Source organism: Myotis lucifugus, unplaced genomic scaffold, assembly GCF_000147115.1.
Source record: "Myotis lucifugus unplaced genomic scaffold, Myoluc2.0 scaffold_112, whole genome shotgun sequence".
Classification (NCBI taxonomy): domain Eukaryota; kingdom Metazoa; phylum Chordata; class Mammalia; order Chiroptera; family Vespertilionidae; genus Myotis; species Myotis lucifugus.
Window position 1 is genome coordinate 457,649 of NW_005871160.1, and position 21,229 is coordinate 478,877.

Sequence of the window (21,229 nt, forward strand, 5' to 3'; positions counted from 1 at the left end):
CTTTAGGGATAGAAGCATATCAGTGGTTGTGTGGAGTGAATGTGTATATGGGGGACTGAATGGGAAGGGGCATAACGGGAATTGATTTAGGTGATGAAAGTTCTGTGCCTTATTGTGATAGTGGTGGTGTGGGAATATACATTTGTCAAACCTTAGAGAACTGTATACTTAAAATGCACACATTTTATTCTACGTAGACTATACCTTAGTGAAGTTGATAGAAATGAGAAATATTGCATGAGCTTAAGCATTTACACGTGTGTGTTTTTTTTTCACTCAAAATATTTTTCCCTTTTGGACCTTCCCAGACAACTCACAAATCTTTGTTGGTAAAATAGTTGTGTGAATTGGACAAGTAAGTTATTATTTGGAACTGAGCAAGTTTCCTCATCAGTAGAATGAGTGGATTATGCTACTAGATGATTTCATCCATTCATTCAGAAAACATTAAAGCCCACCATGGGGCAAGCACTACACCAGGCTCTAGAGATATAAAGTTGAGAAAGGAACCGTTTTTTGCCTTAAGGAGTCACAATCCAGTAGAAGAGAAAGACAATCACATAGTATAAGATTATGGCACAACTATGTATATTTAGGATATGAGGGGAATTCATAAGAGAAGCAGTCTTCCCTGATGCAACACCTGAGTTGGGTTTTGAGGTACAAGTAAGTTATGTTAAGAGGAACGAGAAGGCGTTTCAAGCACAAGTTGCTGTATGGGCGCAGGGCCAACTCAGAGAGACCTACTATGTGTTCAAGGTACTTCAGGTAGCTTAGTAGGTCTGGAAAATAGAATTTATGCTTGTAAGGTCAGGCTGGGTCTTGCTTTAAAAAGTTAAAAAAGATTCCTCTTGCTTAAAATATATAGACAGGGGTCCTACCAAATAATGATTCTCATGATACAATGGATCACCTAAATGGTCAAATAACTGTACTTTAGTTAGAATCCTCTCTGCTGCAAAGAGAATCTTTTGGCTCCTGTGATGAAACAGTCCAGGGGTAGACTGGTGGAGTGTGACCTGGACAGCAACAGGTCAACAGAACAGCTTTTCACCCTTTCCATTCCTAGGCTGCAGCAGATCCAGACCCTATATCCAGCTTCCCTGAATGATTAAACCAAAGCCTCATAATCAAGTTTCATTGGTCCTCACTGGTCTTAGATTTTGCACTGATCCTGAAGCAATCCCGGTGGCTAGAAGGATAGCATATGGTGACTGGCGTGGCGAAGACCCAGAGTCCTGGGGGTAGGAGTCAGCCTCACCTGAAGTTCATGGGGCAGGGGGTAGATTACCAAATAAAAAACAGGAGAAATGATGTTTTAAGAAAAACAGATCCCGATAATTTTCAGAACAAGTCCTGGGATACAAATGCATAAGCATAATTTTCTTCTTTCATATTCCATACTAGAGCTAGTCCATGGAAATTGACTTGAGAATAAAGTGATGTGAGAATTAGAACATGTATACAAAAAGCGATCACTCAATATTCCAAGCACCACATGAGTGGGTGAATAGTTTTATGAGAACAAAGAGAAGGGCCTAATTAATTCTAATTGACAGCTCTGGGGTGTCATCACAATAGAGAAGGTGTTTGAGGGGGGCCTTGATAAAGGGAGTTCCTGACGAGACAAAGTGGATGGGCTTGGCTGGTTGAGGATTAGTGTAGTGTGTAATCTGTGAGGCTGAAGTACAGGATCGTAGCAGTGTGGGAGCACAGCAACGGATCGACCGAGCTGTAGAGAATTTCCCTGCCTTGCTACAGGGTCTGGACTTTATCTGTTAAGCAGTGGGGCACCATTTAACTTAAGCATGTAAGTGGCCCACTGAATCTGCATATACTAGTAGAGAGCTGTGGGAATAGAGTAGACCTTTCCTGAGATAAGAAGGAAGGAGATAAGTATAAGGGGGATAAAGCTAAGTTGTGAAGTGGAGGGCTGCGAGGGAGTTAAGGCTAAAGGTCTCTCTTTTTTCTATGAAATAGAAAGAAAGAGTACTTGCTGAGTGTACGGGGGTGCTGTGCAGCTAAGATAAGCTGGAAATTTCAATTAGCCAGAATGCTGCATTACCAAATGTTCTGATCAAGAAGACTGTTCATAAACTCTTCTAAAAGGTCACACATATTACATTAGTGGGTGAACTGAAATCCAGAAGAACCAAATATAACTTAGTCTCTTAGTCTATTTCACCATCAGTGCAATGTCGTAGGTAGAATGATTACATAAGCATCCCTGGTCCCTCAGATCCTCGTGAGCACCGGCAGAGCAGATGTGAGGAGGTGTTCAAGGATGGCAGGAGACGGTGAGGAGAATGCAGAAGGAAGGAAGCCAACAGAGGTAGTGCAGGAGGTGCAGTTAGAGATGGAGTGGGCAAGACAGCCGACTGCCCTGAATGCAGTATTCTAACAGGCATCCGAGAGCAGCGCAGGGCTGAGGGGTTTGCGACAGCAGCAGAATGCCTGCAGCCTCCAGGACTGGCTGGAGTCACCTGTCCCAAATGCAAGGACCTTACTATGCCCTGATACGTTTGTTTTTTGTAGACACAGTCTCACATTATCAAATAAAGCCATACAGAGGCTAATGAGGATGGACAGTCTTCACATATTAGCTTCTACCACTTGACCTCAAAATGCCATAGTTAAAATTAATTACCAACATTTTATATTTGCTTGGTGCTTTGCAGTTTAAAAAGTCCCTTTCAAATATATTTTCTCATTTGCTCTTACTTAATCCTGGAAGGTACACAGAGCAAATACGATAATTTCCTGCTGCCTGTCCTCCCTGCCTGCCCCTAATTGCAGATAAGAGAGTAAATTATCGAGGGACTTATAGGTAGAAACAAAACTATCCAGCCTAGTGTTTTTCTACTAGACCATGAGACTGCTGCTTTTAAAAAGGCTTATGAATATTCTCCTAAAGAAAGACGCCAATGATGGGAGTCTCTGTATAAATTTGACCATAGTCGTTTAAAATTCTCTCTCTTCCTTACATGTTTTTTTCTCATTTTCTCAGAGAGAGAAGGAGGGAGATAAGAGTCATAGGTGTGCGCATAATTATCTTCAGGGTGAGTGTGCATTTGCACACACAGAATGGCAAAGCATATGACCTAACTGCATCACCTGCAAAAACAATACAATGGGTTTATTAGGAATCAACCGCTGAATAAATTATTTAGTCCTTAGTAAGTCAGTAAGTACCTGATGAATAAAAGCACATAATATTTTCAAATACCTAGCTATACCAAACTCCACCACACTTGCAGTACTGTGCTAAGCCTCATGTATTTCTTAATATATACTATATAAATAAATGTTTCATGAATACATTTGGATAAAGCAATACAATTTTAGGCATTCAGTAAGAGTATTGATGTACAGTGAAACCTTGTTTCTTGAACTTAATTCATTCTGGAAGGTTGTTTGAAAACTGAATCATTTTTTTCCCATTAGAAATCATGTAAATTGAATTAATCCATTCAAGACCCCCAAATGATTCTGTTTTAACCTTTCTTATATACAGTACCTGTCTATGATACTGTTTATTCTATAAATAAGCACTTTAAAAACAAAAAAAGACATGAAGTGTAAATGAAAATTTAACAAAAAGGAAATAAAATGTACAGTAAAAAAATGAAATTTAACAATAATATGAGCAGCAACAAAAGCCAAAAACCCCCAAAATATTCACAGCACAATATCCTGAGACTTTAACAGTGGTAAACTGACTCATTCATGCATTCTCTCTTTTGCTTGTCACCTGAGAGATGTGTGACTGACCATACAGTATCAGCATGAAAGGGATGCCGGGTTGAGAAGCAAATGGTTCGAGATGGGAGACGTTCAAGAAACAAGGTTCCACTATATTGATTTAGAGTTTTGTTAAAATGATCAGCATCTTGAATTTGAGCCTAAAATCAAAAGAATGGTCTTGGACTTCTTTTTTTTCATACTATTATTCCAAATTACAGAAATGGTAGGCCTTTAGGAAGTAATATATGATAAGACCCTCCACTTACAATAAAGACCAACATAAGATTGAGCCTTGCATGACGTCAGTTCTGGAAGGAATGTCTAGTATCTATTGCTGGTCTCGCAGCTGCTCCTCCCTAGAAGTAAATCTCATTAAACCAACTGTCAGCAAAAGCGAATATGGTTTTGATATTTCATTCCCTTCATTGAATGCTTAGGTACCCTCCAAAGTAACAGAATCTGGCAACAGGCCTCAGCAGTGTCATCTTCTCATCGCCGCGAGATGGAAGGTGGAGAAGTTTGAACAGATCATGCCATAATTTTGACTTTCTCCCCCACCCCAGGAAATAATGAATACAATACTGGCAGGTGGACACAACTGTATTTGACCTCCCCTAGTACAAAACATTAAGTGAGAAATAAAGTGGAGAGAGATCTAGAAAATCTCTGGGGAAAGAAACATTGTTAAAAACACCAAAGCACATGTGAATTTCTACTTAAAAGCGTTATCTTTTTCAAGTCTTCCCACATCCTACCCCACCCCTGGTTTTAGTGAAGAGCAATTTATAAGATAAAACAATACATTATCTAGAGATAAATTTACAAACTGACATAAGAGAATTGTCCCAGAGGCTGCATTACCTCTTCAAGTTTATTACAGCATCTTTAGTTCTTATTGCATATGTTGTTGCATGCTTTTTACAGGTCAGGATTGTATCTATAGGACGCTCAAGTCGCCAGAAGTTCAGTCTATTGCTTCTCTCTTGAAAATCAGCAGCATGCAGTGCAATATTTGGTGTGCTGAGTTCTTTTTTAAAAAAGCAAAAAATGACTTAGGTTTGTTTAACCGAGGAGGGAACATGATCTTTATTGGCTTATATACGAAGTGGATTTTGGTTTTATGCAGTTTGCATAGTTCATGATTAGCTTCTAATGAAAAACTTTATGTGTTGTCAGTGACCTTGAAGAAGATCAGGTGACAGTAGCAAACAAAAAAATCTGAAGAAGAGGCATAACTTTTAAAGTAGAAAGGTCAGCAAGAACTGCCTGAAACAAAAAAACAAAAAGAATTATTAATTTCAGTATTCTCATCAGCAAAGTGAAGCCTATGAAATAAGGGGCAACAGAAACGCCATCATCGACGCACCCTCTAAATTCTCCAGATGTGTCCTAACCTCTGTAATAAAGCTACAATGGTCCTTTTCTGTGTAGCTTAATGTTAGAACATGTGCAAAATGCTAGCATGGACTTTAGCCTTGAGCCTTCTTCAAATATACAAGGTAGCATGAGTTTATAAGAGGTCTAACATTTCAACTTGCTTCTATAAATAAACGTACATTAGGAATCCTCATTCTGTTGTAGTAGTATAAGGGGTAACTGACTTCAGGAAATCATTTCGAGATGGGACTAATGTTTATTCAGTTGCAAGATGCATAAACATCCTCTTCCCTTTAAACAAAGAATGTAGGCGGCTATTTTAAGGATAAAACGTACAATTCTACGAGAGATAACAAATACAGTAAAATGGCAAGCCACTGTTTAACCATGTTTCAGGTATACTATTGAAAAGAAACCAGCTTTAAGTAATTAACTCACAATTAAAAACAACCAAGAAAGCTCATCTATCATTAGTATATCGTCCAAACACATGCCCTTTAACTATCTCAGCTAGTTTTTCTTTATGAACTTCACACATGGATGTAAACACTACTAAGGAAACACAACATAAGACCCAATAGTTTCTATTAAAATTACTAGGTATAGTGTTTCCCATAATGATTATAATGGCTTTCTACAATAATCTTGTTTATGACTCTCTCACAAGATTATTTTCACATCATTAAGGAATTTTGAATACCTAATACTACTTAGCTCAGAACTTACAGGTTTTACCCACGTTAAAAAAAATTAGCCTATGAGTAAAGTGTGTCTCAGGCATCTGAGACTCGAGTGCCTGAGGCTGGCAGGCCCTCAGGAGCTATTTCCATCCCTTCGGAGTGAAACTTATCCTTACTTCAGCTGCAGCCAGTGATGTCACCTCCATCAGGTTGACTGCTCGGAAGGCAAACACGGCAGCTGCCAGGACTGGAAGAGAATGCACACTATTTCAACTGCTGGCCACTCATCAGCCCCACCAGTCTGCTGCTGTGCCCACAACCCAGCACGAGAGCTCGGAACGGGCGCTTTGCACAAGCACATGCCTGCACTGAGCGAAGGTCCTTCGATGAATCTCCAGAGATTGTCTCTGGAGAACAGTGCCTGGTGGCTGATAAACTGTATCTCACAGTTTGGGGGAAAAGAAATAGTCAAAGGCCCTAAAAAGCCATTTTATAAATTGCTTCTTTCATACTTACAACTTAAATTATAACAGTTTTTAAATGGCATGAAGATCTAATGACTGTCTTATAAATTAAGGTTTATTTTGATGCAGGTGTTTCTTACTAATGCAATAGAGAGGCTTCTAAAAAGTTACAAGGAGACTGGATTTTTTTATGTATCACATCGTGTTTCATATGTACTGAGGTGGCATCATGATCCAAATGTGGCAATAACACCTTTTCTTAAAAGTATCTTTACAATGTTTTGTTGTATTCATATTGTTATACTGAGCATTGCACTTTCTTAGGTCACAAGTGGACATGCCTGTGGGGAGAGCTGCTGGGAGGCTGAGCCTGCAATTGGCTACAGGAAAAAGCTGAAACCGAAAAAACCATTACAGGACATCTTGAAGGTTAATGTTCTACTTTGAATAGAAAACAACTTTTGGGTTTTTGTTTTCATTAAACATAAGCATATGAAAAACGAGCAATGCTAACATGCACCACTTCTTATGTAACCTCCCACAGAACTCCATGTGAGAGAATGAGTCATCATGAACAACGGAAGGGCTCGTGGAAGAGGAAGGCAACCCGATAAGGAGACAGTACTCCCTGGAGATGATTCTTGACTTCTCCCTCGCCCTTGTTTATTCCATCACCTGTGGTGGTAATGCATTCACTGTCCAACAAGTACTGAAGTTTAGGAAATGAAATCTACAAAATTATTGGAAGACTGGTTCCTAAGTACATTGCATAGCTAGAATAAATACACACACACACACACACACACACACACACACACACACAGATTTTTACTATGGGAATAGTGATAATAGTAATTAATTATTTCACTAACTCTATGAGTAAAATACTACTATTGCCCCATTTTACTAATGTGGAAACTGAAGCACAGTGAGTTTGGGTGACATGTTTAAATCACACAGATATAAAACAGTAGGCTGGGAGAAACCAAGATGGTGGCATAGGTAAACACCGGAAATTGCTGCTTCCTATAACAACTTCAAAAATACAACTAAAAGACAAAACGGACATCATCCAGAACCACAGGAAGGCTGGCTGAGTGGAAATTCTACAACTGGAAGGAAAGAGAAAAGCACACTGAGACTCAGAGGAGCTGCGGAAGTAAAGTGCGGAGGTACGGAGGCGCACGCGACAAGGGCTGGCAACTGAGGATGCGGCTGTCTTTTTGAATCGGGAGGGAGCCACAAGCCACCGACTGCTCTGAACTCCAGTTCCGGGAAGTCTCTGGGGACCCAGACTCATACGAGGAGAAACTGGACTGTCTGGCAGCGGGCAGAACTCGGAACTCGAGGGCGGCTTTCTCTCAGAGGTGCTTGCAGCGATTACCGGGACACTGAGACGCAGGGCCTCTTAGGGCAGGGCTAAGGATCAGCCATAGCTGCTTTCTCTGCCCTGTTGATTCCCTGAGACCCCGCCCCACCCAAGCTATGCACAGAGGCTTTTGCATATGAATGCCCTGGCTCTTTGCAATCTGAAAATTACCTAACAAACTGCAGCTGGGCCAGACAGACCCAGAACTTCCAAGAGAAGGCCCAAGGCCCCACAGCAGCTTGCATTGCTTCACAGCTGGGCCTCATCTGGGCACCTCCAAACCCCAAACAAGAAAGGGGAATCTGCAGATCTCTTCATAGCTCCTGCTGGGTAGCCTCAGGCAGAGGCTAAATTAGCACCTCCTTAGATCCAAGAGCCAGTGTACCCAGTGGTCAGAGTGGGACCATCCAGATTACAACTCCTCAGATCCATAAGGGACACACTCAGGGGGCAGACTCAGTAAGCACCAAAGCCCCAATGAAGCAAGTCTTGCCCCAGAAGGGTGTCTTCAGCACAGAAGTTCTCCCACCATAGACACAGCTGATTCTCACAGCCAATTGGCCTGGAGGTCAATTCCTCCCAGTGATACCTACAACAATCAAGGCTTAACTACAACAAGACTGTGCACAAAGCCCACAAAGGGATGCACCAAGAGTGTCCACCTCAGGTAATTGGGGAGGCTGAGCCACTGGACCCTATAGGATACCTAGCACACAAAGCCACTCTACCAACACAGGGAAGCATAAAAAATGCAGAGACAAAGAAACAGGTCACAAATGACAGAAATGGAGGGAAGCAAATGACTGGATATAGAGTTCAAAACCATGGTTATAAGGTTTTTCAAGAATTTTCTAGAAACCGCTGATAAATTTAGTGAGACCCCGGAGGATTTGAAAAAAGACCAACTAGAAATTAAGCATACACTGACTGAAATAAAGAATAATATACAGAGATCCAACAGCAGACAAGAGGATCCCAAGAATCAAGTCAAAGATTTGAAATACGAAGAAGCAAAAAACACCCAACTGGAAAAACAAAAAGAAAAAAGAATCCAAAAATATGAAGATAGTGTAAGGAGCCTCTGGGACAACTTCAAGCGCACCAACATCCTAATTATAGGGGTGCCAGAAGAAGAGAGAGAGCAAGATATTGAAAACCTATTTGAAGAAATAATGACAGAAAACTTCCCCTACCTGGTGAAAGAAATAGACTTACAAGTCCAGGATGCACAGAGAACCCCAAACAAAAGGAATCCAAAGAGGACCACACCAGACACATCATAATTAAAATGCCAAGGGCAAAAGACAAAGAGAGAATCTTAAAAGCAGCAAGAGAAAAACAGTCAGTTACCTACAAGGGAGTACCCATCCGACTGTCAGCTGATTTCTCAACAGAAACTATGCAGGCCAGAAGGGAGTGGCAAGAAATATTCAAAGTGATGAATACCAAGAACCTACAACCAAGATTACTTTATCCAGCAAAGCTATCATTCAGAATTGAAGGTCAGATAAAGAGCTTCACAGATAAGAAAAAGCTAAAGGAGTTCATCACCACCAAACCAGTATTATATGAAATGCTGAAAGGTATTCTTTAAGAAGAGGAAGAAGAAAAAGGTAAAGATAAAAATTATGAACAGCAAATACATATCTATCAACAAGTGAATCTAAAAATCAAGTGAATAAAAAAATCTGATGAACAGAGTAAACTGGTGAATATAATAGAACCAGGGGCATAGAAAGGGAGTGGACTGACAATTCTTGGGGGGAAAGGGTTGTGGGGGTGCACAAAGAGACTGGACAAAAATCATACACCTATGGATGAGGACAGTGGGAGGGGTAAGGGCAGAGGGTGGGGTGGGAACTGGGTGGAGGAGAGCTATGGGGGGGAAAAAGAGGAACAACTGTAATAATCTGAACAATAAAGATTTAATTTAAAAAAAATAAAACAGTAGGCTGAATACACCTGGGCTCTGGCCGGAGCATCTAATCACCATGTTACTGACATGAGGGTTAGCAGTAACGACTTATTCAGTACTGTAAAGTCACTGAGCTTCTTTGTTTACAAGAATATCAAAGAAAACCATGTATGTGGACCAGCAACGTCTTTATGGTTTCCCAGTACCCGGAACCATGTTTGACCAGGAAGACATTCAGAAGCTAAGGCGTGTGAGCATGCCTTCCCCTTCTGTGCATAATTTAACAGTCAGTGAGAGGTTGGCAGGAGGGTCAGATCTGCTGTACAGGAAAGAGTTTGCATGGCGGGAAATTGTTTTTCCAAATGTAGAGGAGGGAAGAAAGAGCAGGTCACTAAGTGACCTTAGCACCCAGAGTGCTCATGTGCTCATAACCTTTATTTATCTTGGTGTCGCATCACAGGAGTTCCTCTCTGCCTGCTCTTGTTTGCTCTGCCCAGCCCTTCCACAGCACGGCTTTGTTTGCCCGGGAGAAAAGGTCTATACTTTAGGGTGTTTTCAACTGAAATCATGTTTCATCTGATATATAGAAATGCTAATATTTACTTTGGTCTTTTAAACTATTCTCATTACTTTAATTTTAAGCAATTCTATCATGAACATTAAGGCACCTTTGCTTTAAACTGTTCTACAAAAGGCTCTAATTAATTCACAACTAAAGCCAGTAATACTTACTAAAATATTTCTAAGGACTATATTTAATAACTCATTTGAGCAAAAAAAGGTGGATCCCAATAATTCATAACAAAAAAATAACAAAATATTTTAAATAATCAAAACTAATTTGTATCCATCTACCTGAAATTATCTGCCCCGTGGCTCTTGATTGGCATTCCATGGTGGGAGCAGCCCTCAGTCTAGTGCTATTCTACATGGGCTATAATTCTTCCCTGTTGATTTTTAAAAACCACACAGGAAGAGTAGATGGCTGCAAAAGTGTGGACTGAATTTCTACCTATTCATCAGAAACTTTTTACTTAAGGTATTGAGTTCATAGCATGTGCCTGCTTAGAGCAAATGCAGTATTCAATATTAATTTATGCCTCTTTTACTTCAGCTTCCTGAAGGGCGATAAGTCACAGAAAGAGAAAATTTAAATTGGAAGAGACCTTGAAGGCCTTCTAGTTCAGCATTTCTTTCATAGTAGAAATTTTCAACCCTTCAGGTAACAATTAAAAAGCCCATTCTACTTTTGGAAAGTCCTAATTATTAGAAAGTACTTATACTGAACCCCTTTCATTAACACACACTAATATCTTTTTGAAATGAGACAAAAAGCTATATACAATACTTTCCAAACCTAGGACCCACCCTGAGGAGAGTTATTTGGTGGAAAGACTAAAATCCTGTTGCCTGAGCAATGGGAGCAGAAAACAAGTCCATTTAGCTGGGAAAACAGAAGACTTTGGGGAAAGGAGGGGTTTCTGAGAGTAGAAAAACCATGCCGATGACCCTGGTTTACCGGGCGTACATTTCAGCAAGTGGTATCATCCAGAAATGAAATGGGCAACCTGGTAAGACAGGGACTACCCTGCACCAAAGTGTTCAGGGGATGTGGACTGCTGGAGAGAAACGCGTGAAAGAGGTGATACCTGAGGACTTCTGAGACCCCTTCTATCTCTAGTTTATATGTGTCCCTTCATTCAGCCAAAGGAGACGAGGGTAGACCATTCTTTCCTACTCATATTTAGATGGGCTTTAAAAACCATTGAGATAGGAAACATCAGTAAGTGATATCTCTGAGTACACCAGGGGTGATATTTCTCTTTATGACATTTTATTATTACTCTAATTTTCCTTTTCAAAATGCCACCCAATTACTCTAGACCTCTCAGCAGTCAATAATATGTTAATATGGTCCCTAGAGAACCTTTGATAAGAAAAACATCTTCACTTAAGCATTATTTCCACAGCAGCCCAGAAAGGTGTCTTACTATACTAGTGATATAAGATATGGAAACAAAGGCTTACACAGGTTAAATAGCTTATTCAATATCACACAACTGGAGAAGGTTGTACCCAGTACTCTGCCTACTTTTCTGCTTTCCATCCATTGTTATAAAAACCTTGTAATATTTATTTGAATTTTCTGATAATACCAATGATAAAAATAACTGAGTCTACTTTGTACAAGAGAAGCACAATAATATAATCAGTAAGAATCTGTGCTCTATGTGTTATGCAGCTGCCTTGTGTAATATCTGTTGTAAGAACTGCTAAATTATTAAATGAGAGGTGAATCTGACTTCCTGAAAAAAAAACCATAAAATATTTTTGGTTTAAGAGAATACCTAAAAGGAAATTCAGCCACCAGGGCAGGAGTCAGAGACCACTAGCAAAAAGGAAAAGGTTTTGAATTCAGTATAAGTTGAAGTCCAGAAGCGCGGGGACGCTCAGTGTCAGTTAGGATTTCAGGCAGGAGTTGAGATGGAGCACAGAACAAACACGAAGACAGTCAGAGGAATCCAGGGTGGAGTGTGTGCCTACACTCTGCTGCACAGGTCTGCCAGGTGCTGAGACGGTAAGCCCTGGTTGGACTGAAAGTGGTGGAGGGGGAGAAACGGACTTTCCTGGGAGCCAAAAAGAAAGACTAGGAACAGACTGGTGTTGGGCAGTTACACAGAAGTATCTAGATCACAGAACCTCAGTACTTGCCTTCCATGAATTAACAATGACAGATAAGTGTAGACTTAAACTCCAATTACAGATGGTGAATGTTAGAAAGGAAAAGGGCTTTACTATAGAAACAGCATGTATTTTACAAATGAGCACTTACTCTTACCAGCAAGAATTTCTAGAGAGTTGTATCCTAGGATTCTATCCCACAAAAGCAAGAGTTGATCTGTAGCTAAGTATCCAGAGAAAGCTCGAACCATCCATTTAAATGATATTCGAAGTCTGTAAGCAAAGAAAAAAAAATAAATTTTACCAGTGGTTTTTTTCTTTTCTTTCGAAAAGGCACTATCTTACAAAAGGTTAGAAGAGCCAAACCACTTCTGTTGTTAAATGAATCTTAGAAATCTCCTGGGCATTTATAACACCATGAGTCTTCAAATGATTGGTCTCAAAGTATTGAGAGAAAAAATTATATCTGCTTGATCCTCCTTTATGCTACAGTTCAGCCTTTTGAAGACTCACTTCTACCTTCTATTTTTCAGGGTATGTACTAATTAGCTATCAGTGAATTGATCTTGGAGTCTTGACAGTTTCAGGCAAGCCATGATCACTGGAAATTTTTTTCCAAAATACTTGAAAGAGTGCTTGATAGCTGCATAATTTTCCTACGCAATAAATTATATTCCTACATCTCAGTCAAATGGCTACATAGGATGAATAAAAGGAATTGTTGAAGACAAAGAAAAATAGTTTTAAAGTTATAAGGGAACTAAGAAATAGATTTCTGATTTTAAACCCTTCATTTTAAAGAGGAGGGGTTATCATAACTCTGAAAGATCAACCAGAAAACACAGTTAAATTCCAACCCCTCCCCTCCCCCCAAAAAACACCCTAAGAGGTATGAGAGCCCACTATTTATAATCAGGTTATGTTACAACAACAATTTATCTCTGGAATCAGGAAATGAACTCTTTGGTTTGATCCCTTCTGTACTATCCATTACTATATAAACATCATTTTTCTGCCCCTGAGAGGTGCTAGACAAATTCTTTGATGGAACTGTTATACTATTATGTAGGTAAATATCTGTGCTATTTTCTTAAAGCAAGAGAAAGGGACCCATATATCATCTTTGTTGGTGTCATATTAATTCTTGTAAGACTGAAAAAGACCCAAAGTTTCAGAAATTTCTCAATATGAAAGAGAAAACTATTGTTCTAATAGAATAAAATACAAAGTACAAAATAATATTGACAAATGAGGTGTTTTGGTTGGTTTTAAAATACTCTTTAGAGATGCCAAAGAAACTTTTGGCCACTGGATATTTAAAATGTTTAAATTCATTTGATTTTTAAGTCTAAATTATTAACTTCAACTAATCTCATTTTACTGGATCTCTCATAGCATCTTATTAGAATAGTAGTACCACATTGTGTTCTTCCCTCCCCCCAGCCCGCCCTGACCCTGATCGGCCCCCCAAACCCAATCGGGGGCGGGGCTGGCTGGCCAACCACTTACAGCCCCCCCCTCCCCCTCCCCCCGCTGACTGGACCCCACCCATGCATGAATTGGTGCACCAGGCCTCTAGTCTATATAATAAAAGCCTAAGCAACCATTACGGCAGAACTACCAGAATGACCGGTCACTATGATGCGCACTGACCACCAGGGGGCAGATGCTCAATGCAGGAGCTGCCTTCTGGTGGTCAGTGTGCTCCCACAGGGGGAGCGCTGCTCAGCCACAAGCCAGGCTCATGGCTGGCAAGTGCAGCGGTGGTGGCAGGAGCCTCTCCCGCCTTTGCGGCAGCACTAAGGAGCAGCAAGCTGAGCTGTAAGAGCGAGGGGTCCCGGACTGCAAGAGGGATGTCCGACTGTGAGAGGGCGCAGTTCAGGCTGAGGGACAACCCCCCACCAGTGCACGAACTTTGTGCACCGGGCCTCTAGTCAATAATACAAAGATGATAGATTTTTATAAATATTTTGAAATTAAACAACACACTCTATATAACCCAGAGTCAAGAGAAAGTCACAAGAGAAATTAAGAAATATTTTGAATTAAATGACAATGAAAGCACAATATATCAAAATTTGTTGGACAGAGGTAAAGCAGTCCTTTGAGGGCAATTGATAACATTATTAGAAAAGAAGAAAGCTCTCAAACCACTGATCTAACTTTCATCTTAAACAAGTAGCAAGGCAAGAGCAAAATAGACCTAAAGTAATCATAAGGAAGAAAATAATAAGCATAAGAGCTTATGATATGATATTTAAAGCAGAAAAACAATAGAGAAAATCAACAAAACCCAAAACTGGCTCTTTCAAAAAAGAATAAAATTAGTAAACCTCTAGGCCAGCGGTCCTCAACCTGTGGGTCGCGATCCCTTCGGGGGTCGAACGACCCTTTCACAGGGGTCGCCTAAGACCATCCTGCATATCAGATATTACATTATGATTCATAACAGTAGCAAAATTACAGTTATGAAGTAGCAACAAAAATAATTTTATGGTTGGGGTCACAACATGAGGAACTGTATTTAAAGGGCCAGAAGGTTGAGAACCATTGCTCTAGGTAGAATAAAAAAGAAAGAGAAGATACAAATATCAATCTCAGGATTGGGAGAGGTGAAGTCATTCTTAGTCTATAGATACCAAAAGGCTAATTGGGAATAATTAGGGAATATTATAAGTAACTTTATGTCCATAAATAACAGATAAAATGAACCAAGTACCAAAGCTTAATCAAGAAAAAATAGGTAACTTGAATAGTTCTATATCTATTAAAGAAATTAAATATTGAATTAAAAACCTTCCAACACTATCAGTTTTAATTCATGAAAGCTTTTAAAAAATTTATTTCTAGCTTGACAAATGAATTTTTATACTTTTTCCTGCATAAGAATTTTAATGTTTATCCTGTCATTAAAATAAATTTACTTTTAATGATTAAAGTGTATAAATAGGCTAGAAAAAATATCAAATATCAGAATTTTAGTTTCTAGCAATCAACTGTCTTCATTCTAGTAAAGTCTAGTTATATTCAATATACAATATTTCTATCACATTCTTGTTTTATAATCTTTATCATTAACAGATTCCTGTTTAATGGCTACCAAGGAAAGAATATCAACTTAGTATTATCAATGTATGATATGAGATGTTGTTTTTATAAATGGCAGTCCTAAGATCTAAGAAGTCTGAAATTCAATGGTGCTTTATAGAAAAAAATAGAGAGACAAAGAAAGAGATCTATATATTATCTATCTATTTAGCTAGCGAGCTAGCTATCTAATCATTCAATCATGAAACAACTGCATGAGGTAAAAATTCTCTTGATTTAAAAAATGAGGAATTTAAACTATCTTGATTTAAAGAAAGAAATTGAGACTTAGATAATTTAAATAACTTTACCAGGATTATACAATTTAGCAGAGTTAGAATTTGAATCTGGGTCTTTCTCTTAAACCCACCCACTCATCCATCCATCTGCTGTGGATTTAAGTGTGGAGAAGATAAACACTAAACTGTTCCATTTCTCATTAACGCCTTTTGTGCTCCTTTCAGATATGCCCTCCTGAAAGGGGGAATAGTTGCACAGAGAATATAGTTAACAAAACATTGTAAAGTCATTTAGAAATTTCTGTTGCCTTATATACACTGTTATTTAAAAAAGAGAGAGAGAGAGAGAGAGAGAAGAGAACCAATAAAATTTAAGTACAGAGGTATCCTGCATATTCACTGATAACTCATATTGAGAAATATGAACAAATATTCCAACTTTTGGAAGGAAAAATCACAGTGTACAACCATTGATAGGTAACTGACTTAGTTTCCTTTAACAAGACAGCAAATTTTAAACTTACATAGCTCTCATAAAGGGCTCTCTGATCAATTTAGGCTAAACTGACTTAATTTTAGTATTATCACATTTCTCAGGGAGTATTTGCTCCACAAACTTTTGCTTCATTTTTGGCCAACACCTTTCATTAGGAATAGAAATTAGTTCATTTTAGTGATTCTTGTACCAGGCACAAAAATCCTAGCAAATAATCCTTCCAAGAATTTTTGGTACAATGCAGACTTACAATTTACTACTTCATAATTGTTTTATAGGGAAAAATTGTTAGTTTAATTTCTCTGAAAAATTACTGCATCTTTGCAAGTGATTTACAATGATGAAAAGGAACCTTCTAATGTCAACTAATCTATTCTTCAATTAGGAGAGAAAAATACTCACGGTTGAGCCCCAATTTCTCGTAGATGATAAAAGAGTTGGGGGAGGTAAGTTTGAAGAAGAGTCTCAAATAGCAAACAGAGTGACACAATACCCTGCAAACAATAATAAGTCACAAGAGGAATACATATTTTAGTATTTAAAAATTAACTCTGCTGATAAATTATTCAAATGAAAATGAGAAAACCAGTATCAACATAAATATTTTTGTCAACATATTTTTTTATATTGTTTAAGAGTCAAAAACAGGACATACACTAATGATTTCCACCATTGTATTTAAAGATACATTTTATCCCTCTTTATGGAAACCTGCTCTTACAGATATGCAATGGAGCCTCCTTTTAACACAATAGGCTCCCCACATAACTTGGTATGTAATATTCAGAATCCAAAGAAAACATCGTTTTATAGAAAAGCTGCCACTTTGTAAGCCATGCATTATCACTTGGGCCCAGCAAATTAGTTTTTTCTGGAAGCATGCCAGTTTCCAGGTATTTCTCTGGTGCCTCGGCCACACCCTTTACTTTCTCCCCCCACACAGCTCTTCCCTGCCAGCTGCCTCACCCATCAGGGAAAGAATTTCCTGATTTTTTCCACTTTCTTTGAAATCCATCCACAGGGAAAGACTGACTGCTGATTGCTTGAGATTTGCACCAGAAAGTTATCAAACACGATTTTGTATTATTTCATATAAAGATTATTTTTTTATTGAAATCTACTTTCCTAAAAGGGCATTATTTGTAGAGTACGGGAAGTAACCAATTTAAGCAGATGGTTTTGCAAGTGCATTTTTTACTTGACAACTCTGAATAAAGTCTTTCTTGCAGCTCAGCATTCCTCAGGGTTGATTTTGGTAAGGAACTTTTAATCCTCTTTTTGAATTTCTAAAGAAAAAGGGCTGTAATGGTTCCAAATAGTTCAGTCTAGCTGCAAGCCAGAAAAGGAGCCGGCCACTTCTAAGTCTTTATTCCACGGAATAAAGAAAGGGCAGAGGCAGGGCTGGCCCAATCAATTAGCTGAAAAAGGACACCTCCGGGTCAGCATGGAGACAGAGGAATACCCAGACGGCTCAGTGTTGAGCTTCAGAGCTCTGCACGGGGAAAACCCATGGGTGTGTACTGAGCAGCCAGGTCAAAACTCTGAAGCATAAAGTGGTATAGAATCTGAGTGTAAGAAATCTGATGCTAAGAATGAAGCATTAGAAAAGAGAATTCTTAATATATTTCAGAGGATTCTAGATTAAGCATTCATGTAAGATAAGCACTAAGTCAAGGTGTCTGAGAGAGAAGAAACCAGGGTAACTGGTGGTGCCCCCTTTGGGCATCGGTGACGCCCTGGTTTCTGTTATTTGCCAGCTGTCACTAGTGATGCATGAGAGCAAACTGGAGGTGGAGGAAGGGGAACAGGAATACAGTTTGCTGGGGGGATAAAGGACAACCATGTAGTTTAGCAGCGGTGACGGTTGCCTTGGGAAATTTGGTAGCCCCGACACATTCCAACCTAATGTTTCTTCTGGAGAGTAAGTCAAGTTGTTCAAAACAGGCCCAGAGGTGGAAAAAAGTGTAACTGAAAATAAGCACTGCTTTTACTCAGGCTCATAGCAGGGAGAAGATACAACAAAGGACCGGCCAAAATAAGACAGATAAAAATGTTCAATGCCCAATCTGCTTCTCCTTGATTTTCATATTGAGGCCAAAGGAGCTACCTATTGAATAAATACAAGAAAAATATCTAGTATGATAACTGAGAATTAGCCAAACATGAAACTGAAAAATAAGTGACAAATACATTTTTTTATTTTAATTAACAACAAAGAAGAGGTGATGACGATAATCATAGCAATAAAAACAGCAGCATTGATTGGACACCTGCCATGAGCCAGTGCCACCCGGGTGCTCTGTCGGCTTCGCTGCAGCTCTGCAGGCTACAGAAACACAATTCCATAGGTGAACCTCATTCCACAGGTGAGGAAATCAGCCTTCAAGGAAGGTGGGCATTTTTGCCAAAGAGGATAATACAGACATTTCTATGTTTTTCTTTTAACATAGAAGAGATCATTTAAATGCAATTGATAAAGGACTTTCCACCTTTTAATTATTACCAAAATATTTAAATATCAGTTTCTTCTTCTCTTTTGTTTATTTGATAGAACCTTGTTGGTGACACCAGAAGTGAAAATTTGTTGCTTTATAGTTGAGTAGGAGACTTTTTCTTGGATAAAAAACAGATTAGAGTCTGATTTGATCCAGCTTTTTATGAACTTACAGAAGGATGAGAAGAGATGGAATGAAGTCTGAAGAAAAAACGCACATACATCTCACGGAATATCTGATACAATTTGGAAGGTTCATTGTATAGAAAACAAAGTGGTGCAACTGAAAGAATAAAAAAATCATTGGTAATATTGCAGAACTACTAAAACTTAAAAGATAAATTCATAAAAATGAAAGAGTAAGTTCATCTCTTATAGTAATATTCATTCATAGACAAGTTTAAATTAAATGAAAGTTTTAATCAAATTTTAAAAGACATACATATTATAATTTGAAAGAAAGACAGTAACTAAAACTGAAGTGGTAAGGGACTAACTAGAGTTCCTGGGGGGGATGAATTATGATTATTCTATTCTACTGGTTCTAACTAAATAAGTGGTTGCGACTCAAGTATTTGTGGATAATTAACATATTTTTCTAAAGTAGTATACTTAAACTCTATAGCATCATCTATTTCCTTAGCAAACATTTTCTCCCTGTGTGTATAAACCTTAGACTATTTCAATGACTAGAAATGTGAACAATCAGGAGTTGATGCATTTTGTGCTCTGAGAATTGTTAGAAGATTTAAACTTTCTGACATCATTAATTGTCCTCCAAATCATTCTAGTACCCCTTTTAAAAACGATTTGCTTGAAAAATGCTTACAGGTGAAATTATTAAAATAGGACAAAAGGGCTAGCATTTTTTATTATTAGAGGTAAAATTTATGTCCTTAACCTTTGTAGGTTTTCTATTTTACGTTCCTCACATATTTATAAGAGATAAAGCAGAGCGCCCTATAATCCACAATTTCCCCAGCCTACTGATGTGCACAGCAACATGACATTACAGCATCAGTCACCCCAGCTGACACCATCAAGGAGAGCATAAGGCAAAGGTCCTAGGCCCCTTGACTCCGTTTCACTGAAGGCTAGTTTTCAACGTTTTGTGTTACATCATTCACCATGATTATCTGATGTAGGACACTGAGGGCCTTTTTACAAAGAAAAGTATTAATTTACTGCTGATTCTTTTTACAAAAGTAAAGCATTAAGGTATTTCTGTTTAGGCTAAAGGTTGGGGGCAGCAATAGTGGGGACAATCTTCTGTCACCATATATTTGGCTCCCTTTATCCTTCACTACCCTCCTTCCCTCTGGTAGCCATCATACTGTTGTCTGTGTCAATGAGTCTCAATTTGTTTTAATTCTAGTTTATCGAGCAATCACCAGCTGAGCAATTATGACGACATTGTTTTTTTCATTGGACATATAAACAAATACGAAACTCAATGTTTAAAAGTTCACAATCACTTCAGTGTGTGGTGATGCGCTATAAAGTGTGATCTTCATGTTTAATGTTCTAAAGTGTAACAAAACAGTGAATATTTTCAAGCCCAACTTACCATACATTGAAAATCCATGAAAAGGAATTACACCTAAAAAAAAAAATAAAGTATTTCTTTTCAATTAGTATGCCCACTGAATTATTAGGTAAACTTTAGAGGATTAAAACTGAAAATAGAAAGTTTTCCTATTTTTTGTTTCTACTTTGTTCATGAATGTCAGAAAGACTTAGTGATGGTAACTAACAAAAATAAATGCTTTTTAATATCTTTAAAATAGAAAACTAGAGATTTACAATATATATCCAGTTAATTTTCTATTGATAATGTTGACAAATTAAAACTTTGAATATATACTACAAAAACAGGGCAAAAATAGAAGGCAGTTCTCAGGACTAAGTTAAAGGACTAATTATATGGTCTCAGAAAGTGAATAGATTATATCCTTCCTGAAACAGATTTATCCTGTAAATTTGAGTACAATCTGTTAAAAGGAAAGGGAGCATTCCAAGGTACCCTTGTATAGATACATTCCTCTGTAAACTTATCAAAAATTTTATCGTAGAATGTGGTTTAGAAAAAGTATTGGCAGGAATATAGTACAAATTCAGTGTAATCTTTGGCAAGAATTATACACAAGTAAATGACACATCCACTTCAGAGAAATACTCAAAGCCTAACTTGGTGTGCTAAACATCTTGTCACATTGTAAGTGAAAAATCAGAATTTGTACAACTTAGGTTCAAAACAGAAGTTCTGCAATATACACACCATTGACTATCACTGTGCCAAGTCAGGCTGCAAACACATTACAGGAGAAAGCTGAGAAGTTTATGGTTTTGAAAAATAGTATAGAAATGCTTTAATCATCAACATGCTCAGAGGAAGGCCTTCCGAGGTCATCTAGAGTGAGTTATAATACATGCCTGTTCAGTCTCCCTTTAAAACACACCCAGCAGCAGGGCCTGCATGAGTTCCCGATGCAACCGGTTACAAATGTTGAACAGGTTTAACTCGGGGGAGTTATTCCTCGTGCTGGGTTGAGCTCTGGCTCCGTGGAAGCCTCACTTATTATTCCCAGGTCTGACCACAGAGGTCACACAGAACAAGTCTAACTTGTCCTCTTTGAAAACGTTCAGAAATATTGAGGACTTTGTTCTACTCCCCCCCCCCCC

At 38.5% G+C, this 21,229-nt stretch overlaps 1 protein-coding gene across 4 annotated transcripts in view; it reads right to left on the minus strand.

Moving 5' to 3' along the window:
- Positions 1-4,326: 4,326 nt before the first annotated feature.
- Positions 4,327-21,229, minus strand: part of TBC1D19 (TBC1 domain family member 19) — a 109,182-nt gene continuing 92,279 nt past the window's right edge. For 3 of the 4 annotated variants that reach the window (XM_006093260.3, XM_023757751.1, XM_023757752.1), the window contains 6 exons: positions 20,115-20,147; positions 18,721-18,830; positions 16,456-16,547; positions 12,389-12,504; positions 5,978-6,048; positions 4,327-5,010 (listed from right to left, as the gene is read on the minus strand). In XM_006093260.3, the coding sequence (XP_006093322.1) occupies positions 4,936-5,010; positions 5,978-6,048; positions 12,389-12,504; positions 16,456-16,547; positions 18,721-18,830; positions 20,115-20,147 (497 nt within the window). In that variant the 3' untranslated portion in view covers positions 4,327-4,935. The remainder of the gene's footprint in view (positions 5,011-5,977; positions 6,049-12,388; positions 12,505-16,455; positions 16,548-18,720; positions 18,831-20,114; positions 20,148-21,229) is intronic. The other variant, XM_014459650.2, reaches the window with a different exon arrangement.